The 19,140-nt window shown below is 47.7% G+C and overlaps 1 protein-coding gene across 1 annotated transcript; it reads left to right on the top strand.

Moving 5' to 3' along the window:
* Positions 1-2,642: 2,642 nt before the first annotated feature.
* LOC144720677 (STAM-binding protein-like) lies at positions 2,643-18,524 on the top strand. Its single transcript, XM_078597626.1, has 10 exons — positions 2,643-2,859; positions 7,151-7,343; positions 9,404-9,479; positions 10,189-10,281; positions 11,247-11,613; positions 12,408-12,523; positions 13,135-13,272; positions 14,093-14,205; positions 15,316-15,415; positions 16,325-18,524. The coding sequence occupies exons 1-10, from the start codon at positions 2,658-2,660 to the stop codon at positions 16,382-16,384; spliced, it is 1,458 nt and encodes a 485-aa protein (XP_078453752.1). The 5' UTR covers positions 2,643-2,657; the 3' UTR covers positions 16,385-18,524.
* Positions 18,525-19,140: the final 616 nt, after the last annotated feature.

The raw sequence follows: 19,140 nt of genomic DNA, 5'->3' as shown, positions 1-19,140 counted from the left end.
TTTTCGTAACAGCTATTTTCATTGGAGTATGACAGGTGGAGGAGGCTCTGTCTCCCCTGCCTCCCCTGACCGCACTGTCCCTGCATCAGAGTGATGTAGGGGTGTCGCTGTGCTGAAACACGTGAGGGGAGGGGGGTGTTGCTCAGCACGACCAGAGAACCCACACGTTGACAGCGACGGAGCCCAGGGGCCACAGTGAACGCTGCAGAATAATATTTGTAACCATTTTTTAAATTGTGATTTAAGTAACCCCAAACAACGTTATCTCCATGGCTTTATCTCTACGTGCTTCTGATATAGTTCGAGTGAAGGGCTATCACTCAAAATTTCGCTTCTTATATATATTTTAAGGCCACACACAGTGTTATACAGTCCCTCCAGAAAAACGCGGAGTTTTTTGGTGATTGTTGCGGGCAAAAATCGTTGATTATGCGGCACGTTTTTTTAAAAAATGCGATGGAATATGCGGGATATTTATGCAATTTTATGCGATTAAATTGCGGGAACTTGCAAAAATTGCGGGAACTTGCAAAAATTGCGGGAACTTGCAAAAACTGCGGTTTGATGAAAAAGAGAAAAAAAAGTGATTCCCCCAACACCCTATTCACTAGGCTACTACTTTAATGTAAAGAGTCATTTCTTATTACTTCCTATGATAAGCAAGCATACTACATCACAGAAAGTGCTGGGAATATTTAAGTTCTCATCTTGTTTTATTTCAGACCTTAACAAACAGATGGCTCAAACTTACAAAACATTGAGTCGAACAAGTTCTGTAGCTTCACAAAATGAATATGCTACAACTTCTGTAAAAATGAATAAATAAAATATTAAAAAATAAAATGTGTGCTTCCTGTTTTACAGAGGTAGCTATACAAAACAGACATCTTCTGTTAAAATAAGTGTTTTCAGTGCACAGTAACGTAAGCAATATAGTAACAGTACAGTCTTACAGTAATGTGAATTTACATACTACTAACAAAAAAGTGCAATCTTACAACTGTAAAGTTGCATAAACTCTTCATCATCGTTTCATTGGCATCGCGGGGTTTGCAGCTTTTCAATGATGTCGCGTAATGAGTGACGTCACTTCATAACGTTCCCATGGCAACAGGGGAAATGGCTGCGCTTGTGTGAAGTAAACGCAACATTTTTCAACTTTCTGCTAAGATATATGTGACTTTTTGCAACGAAAATGCGGGGATTATGAAATCATGCAAGCCCGCATATTTTGCGCGCGGAAATCTGCAATTTATGCGGCGAAAGTGCGGCGTATTTGAAAAAACGCGCCCCCCGCATAAATATGCGGACTTTGGCTGATTTTGCGTGGAATCTTGCGATCGCATAATCGCGTTTTTCTGGAGGGACTGGTTATACTGGTAGGAACCTCATGGTTACACCAGCCCACAGGGGATTATTGTGTCCGTCCGTCGTGCAGGGAGGGGCTGGGTGGGGAGGGAGGGGCTGGGTGGAGAGGTGAGGGTGGGGCTGGGTGGGGAGGGTGAGGAGGGGCTGGGTGGGGAGGGTGGGGCTGGGTGGGGCAGGTGGGGAGGGGCTGGTCACCCCGTGGTGCCCTTATAAAACTCAACGTTTAACCTACTCACGCCGGCTTGTGCCCGCCCTCACAGTCGGCCATATTTGCGGAATACACCACGCCGCCGTTGACCCTGGCCATTGACCGAGCAACCCAACGTTCCTACCAGCTCCCTCCGCAGGAATGTGTTTGACAAATGTTTTGAGTACGCTTGTGATTTGTACACCGCTGCCAACGCATCAGCAGCACCAAATAACGTGTTTAACGTATTTTGTTTTATAGGTTCTATGCTGTTTGGTTGCACTTAGCCCCGTGTCTAACAGACAGGGCCATCGCCTCTAAACATCTGGAACGTCGTCAGCATTGGTTCAAACCAAGACTGACCCTGCTGATGAGCCACTGAAATGACGAAACTGGCCTCGAGTTTCTTTTTTGCTTGTGTTGAACCAATGCTGCTGGAATTACGGACTCCCGCAAGGAAGGCCGTGTGGCTGACGAGATGAGTCGACACGTGTGGATTTGTACGGCACGTTCCCGGAGGAGTGGAATAATACCGGGACCCCTCTACTTACGAACACTCGACTTACGAACTTTCAAAGATACGAACCAACGTGGTCCGTATGACCAGTTGCCTGTTCTGACCGAGAGTCATAAGTTCAACCGCCGTGCAATAGATGGCGGTGGTGGCATCTACATCTACAGAACGTGAAGAACCAGTGGCATCTACATCTACAGAACGTGAAAACCCAGTGGCATCCGGAGAACGTGAAGAACCGGTGGTATCTACATCTACAGGAGAGTATACAACATTTAAAGCAATTCCCCGTATTTATCGTACATGCCGTACAGCATGTTTATAATCGACAGGAATAAAGTTCGACTTACGAACAGGCACAGAGATACACTTAAGCGGTGTGCTTTCGCTAAGTTGTCCTCACCTGAAGAAGGACGCTTGTATTGCGCCCGAAATGTCGTCATTTAATTCATTAAAATTTCTTACCTACGTAACTTTACCGAAAAAACCAAAGAGTAGGCGCGCCTCTGTAACCGAACTCGTTCGTAAGTCGAAGAGCCCCTTGCGCTTGATAGCCGCAACCAAGCGCGTAAGTCGAGTCGGGGTTGAATGGGAGGAGTCGCGCTGCTGCTGCTACTGCAGCAAATGAGCGCGGTCCCTAAGCTGGCTGAGCCAGGGTCCCGGAAGAAGACTCCGTGCCGCTCATCATCCACCACCACCTCCATCACCTCCACCTCCTTCACCTCCTCCTCCTCGTTGTCGTCGTCTCTTCCACCTCGTCGCCGTCACCTCCTCCTCGCTCGGCTCACAGGTGCGAGCGCTTCACAGCCGCGCTGTGGTGTATATATTTATATAAATGTGTTATTATAATGCTGCTGCTACTACTACTAATACACGGACGCGGTGATATCGGATTACGTAACACTCGTACACGAACGCACGGGGAATTGATAATAAACACAGAGTGCATATTGCAGCATGGTGTGAGGTGACATCTCCCGTGCCAAGACAAAGACAAAGCTCCTCCGTGTAGCCTTCACAGACTGTGGGGGCAAGTGCTGTCAGCGAGCAGCACCCACGAAGGCCGGCGCGGCACGCCCGGCCGCCTTTCTCTCACCTTAGTGACGATGTTTTTACGCACCGGTTCAGATAATCGTCATCGGTGTTGGTGGTCGTGAGCGGGAATCGAACTCGGTTCGCCGGGTTTGTAGCGTAGCGCTAACCGCTGCACCACCGCTCCCCACATATCCCGTGCGTCTACACTACATATACACAATATATACCATTCCACGATGCGGTGTAATAACAACAACAACACAACACGTATCCTGGCAATACAGTACAGGGTTACTTACACAGCACACACACAGCACTCGTACAGCAACAAGCGATATACAACACGAAATACTACGCTGGTAGACTTCGTGAGATACACACAAACACACGCTCAAGATACACACAGGACCAAGATACACACACAGGATCAAGTTACACACACGGTCAAGATACACACAGGACCAAGATACACACACACGGTCAAGATACACACACGGTCAAGATACACACACGCTCTGTACGTGGTTACAATTGTAATGGGTTCAACTGATTCGCAGACGTAAACTTGGAGGCAACACATTTATTCAGTTCCAACACACGGGGTAACTTCCCCTTAACAGAAAAACAACCTAAGGTGGTGACCACCAGGCTAACTACACGAGTTACAAAGTAGCTGCTACTACGGACCGGTACCAACGACTTCAGTCCGGGTCCACGTGTTGGAGACTCGTTGAATGGAGAACGTAGACGAAGGGTTTCTTCCAGGATGAACAACCCCGGTCCCTCTCGGGACCCGGCTTTTATTCTCTGTGGTGTGACCGGCTCCCAGAGGTCGCAACCGGGTACCCGATACCCGTACCCTACCCGATACCCGGCTACCCGTACCCGGCCGGGTACGGGTAGCCGTTTGCGACCCTGGTGCGGCCGGGTACGGGTAGGCCGTGAGTCACTGGTGAGTAGCCGTTTGTCACTCATTTCGGGTAGGGTACGGGTACGGGTAGGGAACGGCTACCCGTACCCGGCCGGGTACGGGGACGTACCCATTTGCGACACTGGTGCGGCCGGGTACGGGTAAGGAATAAAACCCGTTTGCGACCTCTGCCGGCTCCGCTCTTGGCCTCGTCCACCTTCCAGAATCCTCGGGAAGGATCTGGGTCCCGATCAGGTGACCACCCCTAGCCCCCTATTGGGGCCCCTCTGTCAACTTAACCGGTCACGTACCTGCCCGGGTCATCCAGAGTGCCATGGCCTCACATAACCTCATCCTTCGGTCGGCACCCACACACCCTGTCCTGTAGGGTCGGCACTGCACTTAAGGCGTGGTGCCATCTAGCACTGTTATTCAGCGCACGCCGTGCCCCTCTAGAGCCGGGTACTGCACCCACAGCCTGTTGACATCCAGCGGTGTCGTGGGTAAGTGATGTGCAGTAGTTAGGAGGGCATTGCAGAATTATCGTAGTTCATATAATTATAATTTAAAGACGGTATCTTAACTTACAGCCGTTATAAATCATAACATTGCTTTGATAAGAAGGCAATGACAGGCGTATGTATTGAGTGAACCGCGGTTACTTTACTTTTAAAAAGTACTCTTCATTTGTACAGGAAATACCACGGAGAACATAGCAGCCATAAACATGTTACATTACGACACTTTTATAGGAAAATATATCGCTGTAGTCGGCAAACATCACAAACATTCGGGATTGTAAAGTGGAAATCCTCAAGAAAATATGCGTAAAACATCACTGGGTACAGTACTAACAACATAATGAGCGTGATTATCACGTTTTTAAGAGGATAAATGAGCCAGGCAAGACATTTGACCGACACGGGACTTGCAGCCAGCACGTTTAATTGTTCAACACAGTTGCGCCTGCAAACGTACATCTCGCGATACGCTTTACAAAGATTTTGATGCAACGTTTAACAAGAGAAATAACCCGTATAACAACCACAAACAACGTAACCTTTTTAGTCGGTTGATCACTATAGTTTACTTGGCTCAACGTCATCCAGCAGTGTTTGTTTAAACCAAAGGGGCAAACTCCTGGACCACATGACAACATCAGTTGTTATCAGCACTGCTGTGTGTGTGAACCTTGACTTAAAACACTGCTGGGCTGTTTGATGGTGTCATAGAAAAGAATCCTTAAACGAACACAGCGGGTCTCCCAAGTCACACATTCAGAGAGAGACCAAGTGAAGCTGTGGCAAAGTAAATAGGCCTGACTGTGCTGATATAAAATTCGGTCCCGATTATGCTCATGCTAAACCAATGCTGCTGATAAAATGCACTGTCTCTTTTGGGATGTGTTGCATATATTTGGATGTTTTTCTTTCAAGTGGGGGGACAGGCATGGGAAGGAGACATCCTGTTTACCTATTTGTTTTGTTACTCATCACACACCAGTTGATGCAATACATCCACATTGTATTACCACAAGGTCACCGTAGTTGCATAATCGAGACATAAGCTGCTTGCTTGCGAGTTGACCCGGAGTCCCGAGTGTGAGTATGAGGAAAGCGGTGTTGAGTCATGTTGTGTCAGCCTCAAGCACATGGCCTCGGAACCGGACTCACGGGGCCATATGTAAACCCCCAACTTCATGACACACGGCCCGTGTCGGCTTTTGGCCCAGCCATCGAACAAAGATGGTCACTGCAACGCGCGCTTTCAGATGCGCTTCTGTGGCCGTCTGGAACGATCTTCCTTCCGATATTAGGAAGCCATTAGTTGGAGCTATGCACTTTTAAATCTACATAGATTTTTTTTTAGAACTGCTTTTTGTTCTGTTTAGTTTGTTGTCCTTCCCCCGCACCTCCGATTAGCATGGTTGGCTACGTACGGTGAGAAAGAAGTTGAACATACTTACACGTCAAGCCCGCCACTTAGAAACTGACCGCAAGCAATATTCATTGGGCAGCTGCTACCGCAGGCACCTTAGTGGCACTAATCGGTTCCTAGAGGGGAAAATATTAGTCAGAAAGTGGCCAAAATGTATTTGGCACGTAGATATAAATACACAATTGATGTGAATATTAAATCACCTTTCCTATTTATAGCTGTGCTGCATTTTGGACAGAGACATTGACGCATGCACCATCTCATGGGACCTGCATGGGAAGACTCCTCCTATTGCGACATTTGTCCATTTGCGACCCAGCCGTTTACTACAGCACACACTTGGGTGTTACTGTGAAATTTCATAACATAGGGTTACTATATATACTGTACAGGTTGACACTTAGGGCCCCACCCTGTGTGTGTGTAATTATGGGCCAGAATTGGTGTCGCAGGCAGTTTGGTGAGTCTGACATCAAGATTGATGGACGGATGAATCCATGCACCCACTGTGAGGTATAGAGCACTTGCGATGATCAGGCAGCATTGCCACATGATGGTAGAAGAGGAATATTGTATTTGAATTATTATTGACTTCACTCCCAGTATAGCTGCACTCACAAGTCAACCTTGGTTATTTGATATTAGTTTAGCAAACATGGTGCATTTCAGTCACAATGAGGATGATACTGAATTACTATTTTTTGTGTGTATGTTGAACTTCTTTCGCACTGTACGTCGCCAAACGTGCAATATTTTTATGGTTTCTGAGTGCAAACCCAAAAGGCCTAGTGGCCAGCAACAAACAGCACCGTAAAAGTTGTCCGAGTGAGGTTATTTTACTAGTTTGGGAAAAGAGACGATGGGAGGAGTCATGCATTGTGAGGGAAGTATCAAACAGAGGTGTTTTGACTGCCATAATTTCCACGTGATGACAAGCCACTTCGTTGAGCAATCATTTGTGGCCAGGTTGCTTCTGAAAAAGAACTTCATAACTCAGTGGGTCTTACCTGGTAAAATAAATAGAGTAAAAATGTATTTAAGTTTGTGAGTAAATGGGTTTGTGAGTGGATGAGTGAGTGTGTTGTGACCTGCAGTGTGGTGTTGGTTGACTTTAGTGCGGTGCATGAGACGAAACATCCAGTGCCTGCGTAAACCGAGTGGCTCAACTGAACGTGGAGCTGTTGTGTGCGCTGCGCAGGGATGGATGGAAGCAGCTCCCCGGAGGAGCGCGTCCGAGTGCTGAGCCAGAAGGGCTCCCAGGTGGAGGTGCGGGACAGCATCCCCCCCCAGCGCTACTTTCGCTCGGGGAAGGAAATGCTGCGCATGGCCACGGTCTACCACGAAGAAGGCAACCTCGAGGAGGCCTTCATGCTCTACACCAAGTACATCACGTGAGTACCGTACGTTCCTGCAGCTAGGTGACACGGGAGCATCCTGCCAGTCCGCTCTCACTTGTCCGTTTAGTTAATCGTTTTGAGCCAGTCCACCTTCAGTAGTTGACCTGTATGCACTGGGTGTGCTCGAGATTACGGCTCTGAACACATCAAGTGTAACTTTTCCGATCATCCTCGCAGCGGCTTTTGGCTTACCATTGAACAAAAACGGTTACCGCATCGTGCGCTTTCAGATGTGCTTCTGCGGCCGTCTGACAGCGCTGGATGGCACCACGCTCTGCGTGCAGTGCCGACCTCTGCAGGATAGGGTGTGAGAGTGTCGGCCACAGGGAATGGGGTTACTATAGGCCGTGGCACTCTGGTGGATCCTAGAGGACACGTGCCCGGTAAAGTCTACACAGGGCCCCCAAGTGGGGGCTCGGGGTGGTCACATGTCAGGGCCGAGATCCTGCTTGAGGGTTCTCGAAGGTGGTCGTGGCAAAGGGCGGAGCCAGCCACGCCGCAGAGGATATAAGCCACCGAGTCACCGAGAGGGACCGGCTGCTGTTGTTCATCCTGAAGAATCTATGTTCTACGTCCTACACGTGGACCTGGACCCGAGCTGTGGTCTGTCCGTTGTAGCTAGTTACCGTGTAATTAATGCAGTTAGCCTGGTGGTCCACCACCATAGGTTGTTATAGTGTTAAGGGGTAGTTACCCCATGTGTTGGTATTAATAAATGTGTTGCCTCCAAAGAGTACGTCTGCGACTCAGTTGAATCCACTACACACCTTTAAATCTACATTGAAAACTCGTTTCTTTACAACTGCTTTTTGTGTTTAGTGTTTTGTCCTTCCCTTGCACCTCCGAATAGCACAGTTGGCTACGTATGGTGCGAAGTAAGTTCTACATACATCACTAACCAATGTTACTCTCGTGCCACTGCATGTGATACTGATTTCATCATTCCATCTCTCGCTGGGGTACCCCGCGCCCCTATGTGCTTTTGGATAAAAAATAATTTGCTAATCGTTTCAAGTTTATTTTAACTAATCAGTTGAGTACCCAAGAGACCAGGACAGAGTCCCATTTGCAAGAGTGACCTGGGTCGCCAAAATGACACGGGCAAAACAAATAAAATCCGAACAAAACAAAACCAATTGTATCCCGTGAAGAAATTTAAATGCTGCACTCGTTATTCCCCGCAGGAGTGTACGTTCTTAAAAATTGATTGGACACATGAAACATTGACGAAAAACATTTGAATAAAGGCTGAACATTAAGCAAATAGGTAAAATAGTTGCCTGCTGTGAATTCCATTGAGAAAAATTAAAGAACATATATGTGTGTGTGTTGGAGACTCGGGGGGGCTGGGGGGGGTGACTGGCAAGGAACACGGACTAGGGAATAAAGGAGGAGAGCGAGAGAGAGGAGAGTTCTGAGTGCGGAGTGATGAAGCGTGGCGTGTTACCTGCTGTATGTCCGGGGATTGTTACCTGTGGGTCATCAATGAAGAGACCTTTGCTCAACACAGCGTGAGCTGAATCCTTTCATATGGATCACAGAACTAATGTAATGGGGGGTGACTGTTAAGAAAAGTCAGTGGCCTGGGCAGGGGGCATCGCAAGAAGGGTCGCGATAGCCCATTGTCCAGAGTGGTGAGCCAGAGGAAGGGACACACTCCCCAGAGGACGACCACTACGGAGATGGAGCGATGTGATTTGCTCATCTGCGGAAGCGAGATGGATTGTGGCATCACGGGACAGTGGGGAATGGCGATGATGTGGGGGAGGCGTTCATTCAGCAGTGGATAAAACATGGCTGATGATGATGAAACCAGCAACCAGAGCTAAGTTGAAACTCATCAAGTGCAGCAATGTCTTATGGTGACATAATTATTAGCACCTGCATGTAAACAGTTTACTTACAACATAAAATAAAAACATACTTTGAAGCTTAAAGTGTCATTTTAGTCGCTGATATTGCACGGTTTTAAAGGTTTTATGGACGCTTGTACTGCCATACCAATATATAATGAACACTGTTTGTTTCCGTCGTAATGCCTGTTGTGTCGGCAGGTTGTTTGTTGAAAAGCTGCCCAAGCACCAGGACTACAAAATGGTTTCGCTGCCCTTCAAGGCGGACACAACAAAGGTGCTGACCGTGGCGCCGCGCATGTGCGATGGTGGCGGACGTGTTTCATGCGCGATGGTCCACTTGTATCTGCACCGATATTAAACCGTTTCAGTTTTATTTTTAAACCAGTTGATTTCTTCGCACTACCACGTGATGTGCATTAATGCGACGGTAAAATAGTAACGCGAGCCATTATTCGGGATTAATTACTTAAAAATAAACAGACGATGACGTTAATGTCATCTGCCGGCAGCGTCGTTGGGGTGTTGGAGTGAGCGAGAGCAGCGCGTGGCAGTAATGCTTCGGTAGAGCGAGTCGTGGAACACTTTGTACGTAGAACTTCTTTCGCACCGTACGTAGCCAATCGCGCTAATCGTATAGTGGAGTGCGTAAAGAGCGTGCGCACGGAGCGACTGCGTGTGGCACATCCGACATCTCTCCAGGAGCGCTATCCCACACGTCCCCTGAGCGGCTTTTATCAGGGCACTCACTTTGCCATGACAGTGACCTCCACACAGTGGACAGGAGGAGTTCTCGTGTATCTAATTACATCTACCGCAATCGCCCAGCTTTTACTTTTGCTCTGTGCATCTGGCCTGTATGGGACGATTATATTTATCGGATGTGTTCTCTTGCTGTTGTGACTCTTTTGGTAGGCATGGCTTGTAAGACTACATCGCCGTCTGCGGCACAAAAGGTAACTTTGTGAATGTCGTCTCTATTGCAGAAACTGAAGACGGTTTTTCCGCTCGCAGAGAATGTGAAGAAGAAGCTCCAAGCGACTTATGCTAAAGAACACAACATGTACTTGGAGAAGCAGGTGAGCTCCCGTTCGTTGTTTTGCGATAAACAACGCCGCTTTCAATGCACGCGACCCAGTGAGCCTCGCTCCTTGTAATGCGAGTGCCGTCGATACATTTCTCGTGTTACATCTTAAACCTCACCTGGTTAATGTCAGGCCACAATGCGTCATGTGTTAAATAGAGACGGCTTGGCCACAGTGTGGCTGGAGGCGCACCGAACAGGGAATTGGTGTGGATAACTGGTGATTCATACGTTCAGAGAAGACTCAGATTTAGTTTTGAAACGAAGGTGGGTAGGGGGAGGCGATCTGGTTGCAGAATTTATCAGGTAGAAACACACACACACGTGCGTGATGGTGGTGATGATAATAGTTTCACTGCTGCAGTGCTTACCATGTGCTGTTTGAAGTGCCGATTAGTGGATTCGCCTATCAGAGCTTTGTGCTTCATTTAATGAAACGTTTTAAGAAGGGTAATTCCGGCGGCTTATAATAATTATTGCATTGGGATGTTTGGTCAACACTGATGACAGTGTTAGTTTTAGTATGGGGAAGAACCTGGAAGAAACCCGTGCAGAACAGGGGGGAGAACATACAAACTTGACACACAGAGGCGCCCAAGTCGAGAGTCAAAACTAAACCATTTTTCATTTATTTTACCAGGTAAGGCCCATGTTGAACTATATGGCTATTTTTCGGAAGCAACCAGCCCACAAATGATAGCTCAGCGAAGTGGCTAATCATGTGGACATTTAGAGCAGCCATATACTCTAAACGTAAGTTTCTAAATGGAGGGAAAAACCGGAGAACCTGGATAAAAATCCACGCAACCACGGGGAGAACATGCAAACTCCAAATATGCAGGTGTCAGGCTCGAACCCACGACCTCCTGCATACCAGGCGAGGTCGTTAACATCTCATAGCCACCGTGGAGTCGAGCCCGGGCCGTTGTCAGCGTCGTCGCGTGCTCGTCGTGTGCGCAGGGCGAGCTGGCGGCGGAGCGAGCGCGCGAGCAGGAGCGAGTGCGCGAGGTGGAGGAGGAGCGGCGTCGCCTCGCGCAGATGCAGCGGCAGCAGCAGGAGCAGCAGGCCTTCCACGCCTTCGAGGAGACGCTGCGGCGGCGCGAGCGCGAGAAGGAGCGCCTCGCCGTGCTGCACCAGTTCGGCTCCTCCGAGGACCACGACGATGCCGTCCCCGGTGCCGCCGCCGCCGCTGCCGCCGCCGGACCGGGGGTGCTCATTCAGGGCCTGAAGCCCCCCCCCACGGACGGGCGGCCCCCACCCACCACCCCCGGCGGACCCCCCGCCGTGGACCGGTCCTGCAAGCCGGCGTCGCTCGTGTCACCAGCGCGTGAGTGCCACGCGCGGGGGCTTTATGCGGATGGGGTCGGAATGCTTCTGCCGGGGATGCCCTGTGGCCATCGTGCAGCTGACCTAGCTCTGGCGCTCGCTGTCTTTCACTTTGCGAACAGAAATGTTAGTTTTCATGATTTGCGTTTTGTTCACTTCACACGTAGGTCTGTCGCGGCCAATATTATTAACAATAGATTTTTTGGGCCAGATTGCACGCTCTTTTCCACCCGACACAGCCAATTAATAAATTGTCATGTTTGTTCCCGTGACAACTTTATTCATTGACCGTGTCGGGTGGAGGAGGGTTTACGACGCACGTTATTTACGCAGTCTGATAAAAAAATATCTATTTTGAATATATGTATATTGAAGTTCTTTCGTACGTAGCCATCTGTGCTAATCGGAGGTGCGGGAATCACATTTGGTTCTTTGACAATATTTATTTCCGTCCAAACTTTTACCAAATGATGTTATTTAATGTGGAAAAAAAAGCATCCCCTTTCACCCCCACTTATATTTCAATCATCCTCTTCACCGTGGGGTCATCAGACAGAGGGATGGAGTGACACAGCGCTTGTAATGAGCAGCACACAGCACTACGCCGAGGACAGTTTCCCCTTTGCCGATCTCAGGCTGTTGGGCCTTCCCTTGTAGCCTCAGCGTGACCTGAATACCAACGCCCATGCTGCGGTGATGCCAGTTTGTAATTCCTTCCATAACATGATCTTGACGATGTGTGGTGTGATTGGTGTGTGTGTGTTTTTTTTCTTTCTACTTATGCCGGATTTCAAGGTGACAATGAAAGAAAAGTGGTTGTTCCTTCAAATCTCTGCGAAAAGTTTCTGGCACAAGTATCGGAGAACACAGCTCGTGCTGTGGAAACCTGCGGCATCCTGTGCGGGAGAATGGTGAGGAAATGTCAGAGCCGCCGAGGTATCCGCGGCCGACGCTGATCATGCCGTGTCGTGCGAGCCGGTTATCGTCGCTGTGTGTACTGTTGAAAGATGCTAATCAATCACCTTATCACTGGTAACTTTTCTGTCTGAATTCAGTGCTGAACACATCTATTGTCAAACAACTGGGGAAATGGTAGGGGTTTTTTATTGTTACGCTTGTTTACTTCGAAAATACTCACTGGAGTCTCTTGAGTTTTTTTTTTAGAGGGTCCTACCAACTTTTTGCAGCAGGGGGCGATGATTGCAATGTAGATTCCAATTGAGTGAATATGCAGTAAGTTTTCATATTTGACAAATTTTCCACAATGTGTCCTGCTCTTGCGAATGGCATCGCAGGATCTTTAATGTCCACTATAAAGCAGACGGCTTGTATTACAGTGGCTATTACACCTGCAGTGATAATCGGGATTCGAACTGTGAACCTGGCAATTTTGGTGTGTGGCCAGAATGTGAATATGAAGGGGGCACTGCATTGCTTGGTCATCGCATTCCAGTGCGGTGGCGGTGCTGAGCGGAGGCAATGCTCTGCGGTTGGTGCATCGCGCTGTGCATACTCCCTGCAGGTGCAAGGCGTGTTCACGGTGACGCACGTGATCCTGCCGAAGCAGAAAGGCTCCTCGGACTCGTGCCTGACGGAGAACGAGGAGGAGCTCTTTGAGATCCAGGATCGATACGACCTGCTCACGCTCGGCTGGATCCACGTGAGTCGTCTGTAGTTTGTCTCTTCTTCTCCATTGCCTTGGCAAATGCTGCCAGCTTCCAATGCCGTATCCCCCCGGGGTGTAGCCTACGCCGACGGTCATCATCGCCATCATCATGTGCTCCAGTTCCCTCCCATGCATGTAAACACTCAATAATTGGCTGGTGACATCTTAATATGTAGAGGACTGCAGAACTCGGGCAATTGTTGGTTGCACCGGTTCAACGTTTGCCTGCTGCCTTCCAGCTCGTTTGTGGTCTTCCTCCTCGTGCCTCCGAGTCGTTCTCTCTCTTCGAGAGCAAGCGGATACTGTGCGGCACCACGTTACGAGTTTAAATTCTTCTGCCCACTGCTGGGTGAAAGCTTCCCCACGCTGTTGCTCTCTATTGCAGCCCTGCGATGCCGCGTTGTATGGAATTTGGTGAACCCGTGGGCTTGGACGCCTCGGTTATCCACTTGCGCTGTTTTTATCCGCGTATTTTTCGCGAGTAAGTGGGGCCATGTGCCAATTAATCTGCATGGTTATCCGTGGGGGTTATTATCAGGTAATGGCAATTATCAATACTGTTATCCGTGATTTTTTTAGGGCAAGAGGAGTCACGTTGCAAATGCGTCCTGTTATATGGGGTTATCCGCGATGTTTTACCCCGCGGATGGGAGCAGTAAAATTGCGTATACGTATGTTGAACTTCTTCCGTACCGTACGTATCCAACTGTGCTAATAATATCGTGGATGTTTTATAGGGCTTGTGTATTTCACGTCCGTTTGTGCACAAGACTAGCGGTCGGATCTCGTTGATGGTGATCGCTGCCTTTCTCAGACTCATCCGACACAGACGGCGTTCCTCTCCAGCGTGGACCTGCACACGCACTGCTCCTATCAGCTCATGCTGCCCGAAGCCATCGCGATCGTCTGTTCTCCCAAGCACGACGAGTGCGTCCCGCACCCACACTCGCAACAATGGCACAATGTCGCTGCTTCGACGAGTTACGGCTGAAGAACATCGATGAAATGACACAGTTGTATAGCCGATGGATGAGCACACTACTAACCATGACATGTTCACATGGAGTTGGTGGTTCGATTCCCATACCCTTGGGTAACTTTCTGTGGAAAGTCACCAAGTCATATCCACTGACGGAGCCAGTGGGGGGGGGGGGGGGGTGACACGTGTCACCCCAATGATCCGATCGAAATCCCTAATTTCGATCGGATCATTGGGGTTTATTAGTAATAAATCAGCATTTTGCGACCCCCACTGCCACTGTGTAGCATATTATTACGTGCCAGGGACTCTATGAGATGATAGGAGAATAGTCTGAGTCCATAATTGGCAAAAAGTAACGGCAAAGCAGTTATAAGTGACTTACAGAATTGTGCGCAGTTGTGTATACAGTACACGACTTCCCTGAAGGCAAACACCTTCAGCGAGCACGATGCCGATCACACGGTTCGAATTCGACCCTCGATCGATGGCTGCGCCATCGCTGCACACGCGTCAAATAAAAAGCAAGGGACAATAATAACTAATTTTTCATTGCTGGAGGGGTTGCCCCCCCCCTACCTGAAAATCCTGGCTCTGCCATTGGTCATATCTAAGTGTATATCCTGCTCCAATGTGATTAAATTTGTGTGTTTAGGCCTGGCGTAGAACCGTACATAATTGTGTACGATTAAAGTTGATGGAATACTGGCCCATGATGCACCTGACTGGCAGTTTTATCACTGGGATATGTCAAAGTGTGTTGGCAGGATTCCCAGGAGTGCATTAATGACTTGACAATATCATTGTAATATGCCGGTATACGTATGTGGCCTGCCTTGAAGAGTAGTGTTGTCGTTTTACATGTACTGTGTGCTTTGTTACTGTGGTACAAAAACGAATTGCACCACACGAATAGATTAAGGCCTGTAGTGCCACATGTACATCCTGCCATTCACGCAGGGCCTTGTTCTTGCTTGCGCTGTGTCGTGTAACGGGGCACTAACTCGTGGTGATGTGAATTGCAGCCCTAACGTGAGACTCTGCGTGGGTTTTGGCAGAACGGGGTTCTTCAAGCTGACGGAGTGTGGCATGGAGGAGATCTCGATGTGTGTCCAAAAGGGCTTCCACCCGCACTCCAAGGAGCCTCCGTTGTTCCAGGTGCTGCTGCCACTCCCCGCGCTTCTCCGCCGTAATGCAGGCGGCAGAGCATTGCGCTTGCGTGTGTCGCGATTAGCTACGAACACGGCAACCCGAGTTCGATTCTCATTCACGGCCAACATCGGTGATTTTGCCCAGATTTACCTCTTACGGATCGTGTGTTTAATTAGATTGTGAATGACCAGATGATCTGTTTGCTTTGTCACGAAATTTACCATTCAGGGGTCACCAGCTCATTCCAGAATTTATTTATGTGGTGACTGCAGAGGTCACATGAAGCCACTGCATGCAAGATCTTTTCAGACCTTGACCAATACATAGCCAGATAAAGGCCTTTCCATGACTGTTGTTTAACCATACTTCACCATGCTGGTCACTGCGTGTTGAAGGGGGAGGGGAGCTAGTAACAGTTCAACTATTATTCACCACAGATGTTGTCCAGGAATTTAACGTGGGTATACAGGTTCAGAGCAGTGCACAAACCACTGTGTTTCAGATTGGTGCAGGCACAATGCGTCACATATCGTGAGCGTAAGACTCTCTGAATGTACGTGTGCTTGTGTCGTGTGTGCGAGTGTGGGCGAGGAGTGGAGTTGATGGTGTGTACTCTTAGGTTTTTTCGGTAAAGTCACGTAGGTAAAAAAAAATTAAATTAATAAAAGTAAAAAAAAATCACGACGTTTCGGAAGCAACACAAGCTTCCGTCTTCAGGTGGAACCGTCAGCACGCTTGCCATATCAAGTTTGTGTTGCCTCCGAAACGTCGTGATTTTTATTTTACTTTTATTATTTTTTATTAAATTTTGTATTTTTTACCTACGTGACTTACCGAAAAAATCTAAGAGTATGAATCCTTGCAGTCACGAAAGCTTCAAATCTAGAATTGATGGTGTGTGCGCGTTATCCGCAGGTGTGCGACCATGTGCAGTTCAAGGCGGAGCTGTGGGCCACCATCATCGACTTACGGTGACGGCCCCAGCAGGGGACCGATGGCCCGTTTTGATACCACGCCACTCGAGTGACTTAACGCTTGGCCAGCCTAATATGGAACTTCGTTGTATCCGAGGCGGACGTTGTGCATAAAATGTACGTTACCGATGTAATACGTATGAAAACGTTAACGGTTTATTACACAAACTGCGCAGTTATCTTATTCCTGCAGTTATGTGCAGTGTATATGCAAAGCGCTTAAACTAATACCTACAGAACTTTTTGTTTTTTAATATATGAAACCTTGTCCGTATGCTGCTGCTTGTTTGGCATTACACCTGACATTTTGGTAGGAAAGAGTAACTTATTGAGAGCTATGAATGTCGTAAAAATTTAAAACATCGGTAATACTAGTTAGCGTGTAAATTAATCTTATCTCTCAAAGTGACATCTAAATATTACAGTCGGATGAATGTTTTTTGTTAATGGACGCTTGTTAACATTACCAACTTAATCCTTCCATTCCCACTTGGTATGTCATTGGGTGTGCGATCACCTGTTGCGAGGAAGCCTCAACCTTCCTAGAGCCAAACTTAAGGCGCTCGTTTGTGAGCAAGGCCCAGTTAAAGCGTCGCCTTCCTGCACCTTTAACAATGTGTCCCTTCGTGATCCACCGTCACGCTGACCGTGTCCGCACTCACTCTCTGTCGGAAGAAGTCCTCCTGGCCTCAAGACTGTTGCGCTCTCTCTCATGCCTTGTATTTTACTTCACCGCTGCATCAGATGCAGATGGTGCTGTATTCATCACAACCTGCTTGACCCGTCATGAATATATTTCACACAGGCCTCTCTCGTGTCCGCGACGTTATTGGTTCACCATTCGCCGCCACCCCCCCCCCCCCCCCCCGAGGATTTTAAAATGGCTGGCATTGAAATAACTTTAGACAAGACTTGAGAATTGATTCTGTAGTATGTTCATATTATTCTTGGTATGATGTTGGTAAGAATATACAAACAGCTGTCAACAACAAAAGCACCCCCAGCATGCTTTGCATGTTAAGATGACAATCATTCCTGCACATTCCACACAGCTTTGTGATCAGCTCAATATATCATGAGTGGAATTTCACATTTAGACAGCAGAAGCACCAGGCAGGTGTGTACCAGTTTCATCATTATTAAGACTCATCAGTTCAGTTTAGCCATCATGGCCTATTGCTGCCCCTTGTGGATGAAGGAGGCGTGTGGAGCAGTCTTCCTGGCACTGCCTGAGGCCAAAAACCCAAATGACACAACTTCCACCAGTTGGAAAGGCAACTCATCAGCCAGTCAGAAATGCATGCAAGTCAGAATCTCATCCCTTTTGGCATAAATGACAGAAGTAAACAATGGTGGTTATACTTACACTGATGAGTCCTAATAAGTAAGAAGTTTGGTGTAGTTACGGTTTTCTGCTTAGACTCGTTTAAGTTTTTCTGGATATTGTGAATAAATGCTAACTGACCTAATAAGTCACTCTACTTTTGGAATGTAAAATTTGTATCAGGTCAAAACAGTTCTACACGTAGATAATGTACATACAAATAAATACGATTTTAAATTCAACCACAGCAATGACCAACTCCACCCAGTGGCCAAGAGAAACAGACCGCATGGGCTCGGAGTATTACATTAGCGATTTTTCACAGGAACGAGACAAACGCAATAAATTGTTCACAAGAAAGCCAGTGATTTCAAATGCGCGTTGAGGCGCTGCGCATCTCCTCTTCATAGCCCTGAGCCACTGGTGGAAATTCCACCTTCATATGGCTGGGCAAGTCCATAGGAAAACCACTTGTTAACTTCACCACCACAGTGGGCATTACTTAAACCACCAATGCAATCGGCATTATCTGTTGTATAACACAGGAGGAACGATCCATGTGGCTTGTTATTTTCAACAGACCTGCATTGTACAGTTAAAACGTGTTCAAGTTTTTTTCCAGTCGTTTGCACATTATCGTCCTGTGTTAGTCATTCTGTCCAGTTGAGGTTTCTATGTTTGCAAGTGCCTGCAAGAAAGATCAGCCTTAATAAAGATGTTGAAGAACATGAAGATAATGTATCAACTGCTGTATAATTACAAGTTTTATATATAAATAAACTCAGGTACTGGTTGCGCATTAGAGTAATTTAAATGATGAATCAGTATTCCTTGTAATACTTTATATTGCAGTGTGTGTAAAAATGAGTAACAAAGCCACTGCTTCACCACCACTTTACATTGTCCGTCATCATGACCACTATGTCAAAGCCCTTTGTCAGTGCACTGCTGGATGAAGGCCTTCCCATGCCGTGTCACTCACAGGCAACGTGTAATCATACTTCACCGTGCTGGTTGGCGAAGTGGGGCCCTGAACTGGTTCTCGTATCACTCGCCACAGATGTTAGCCGTGGCTGCGAATCAAACTCCAGGTTCATGCTGATCACTGCGCCACCGTCAACGCCAGTCGGCATACCAGTGGAACGGGTTTCTGTTTTAACACGTAGGCCTTCGCGACCAATATGATTCAGAATTTATTTTTGGACGAGATCGCGTCGGTAAAGTGTGTGTAATACACCCTCCACCCGACACAGACAATAACATCATTGTGAACAAATGTGCCAATGTATTGCTCCTTTAGCACACCGGTGTTATAGAGCAGTATCGAATCATCACAATTCTGGCAACTGCCTGATGATGATAATGATGATGCTGCTTTTGACGACCAACGAAATGTCTGCACACAATTGCTAAATGTGTGGATTACTCTTCAA

This window comes from Lampetra planeri, chromosome 9 (assembly GCF_965212315.1).
Source record: "Lampetra planeri chromosome 9, kcLamPlan1.2.h2, whole genome shotgun sequence".
Taxonomy (NCBI): domain Eukaryota; kingdom Metazoa; phylum Chordata; class Hyperoartia; order Petromyzontiformes; family Petromyzontidae; genus Lampetra; species Lampetra planeri.
The sequence above is the reverse complement of the archived record's forward strand: the minus strand, read 5'-3'. Positions and strand labels throughout refer to the sequence as shown.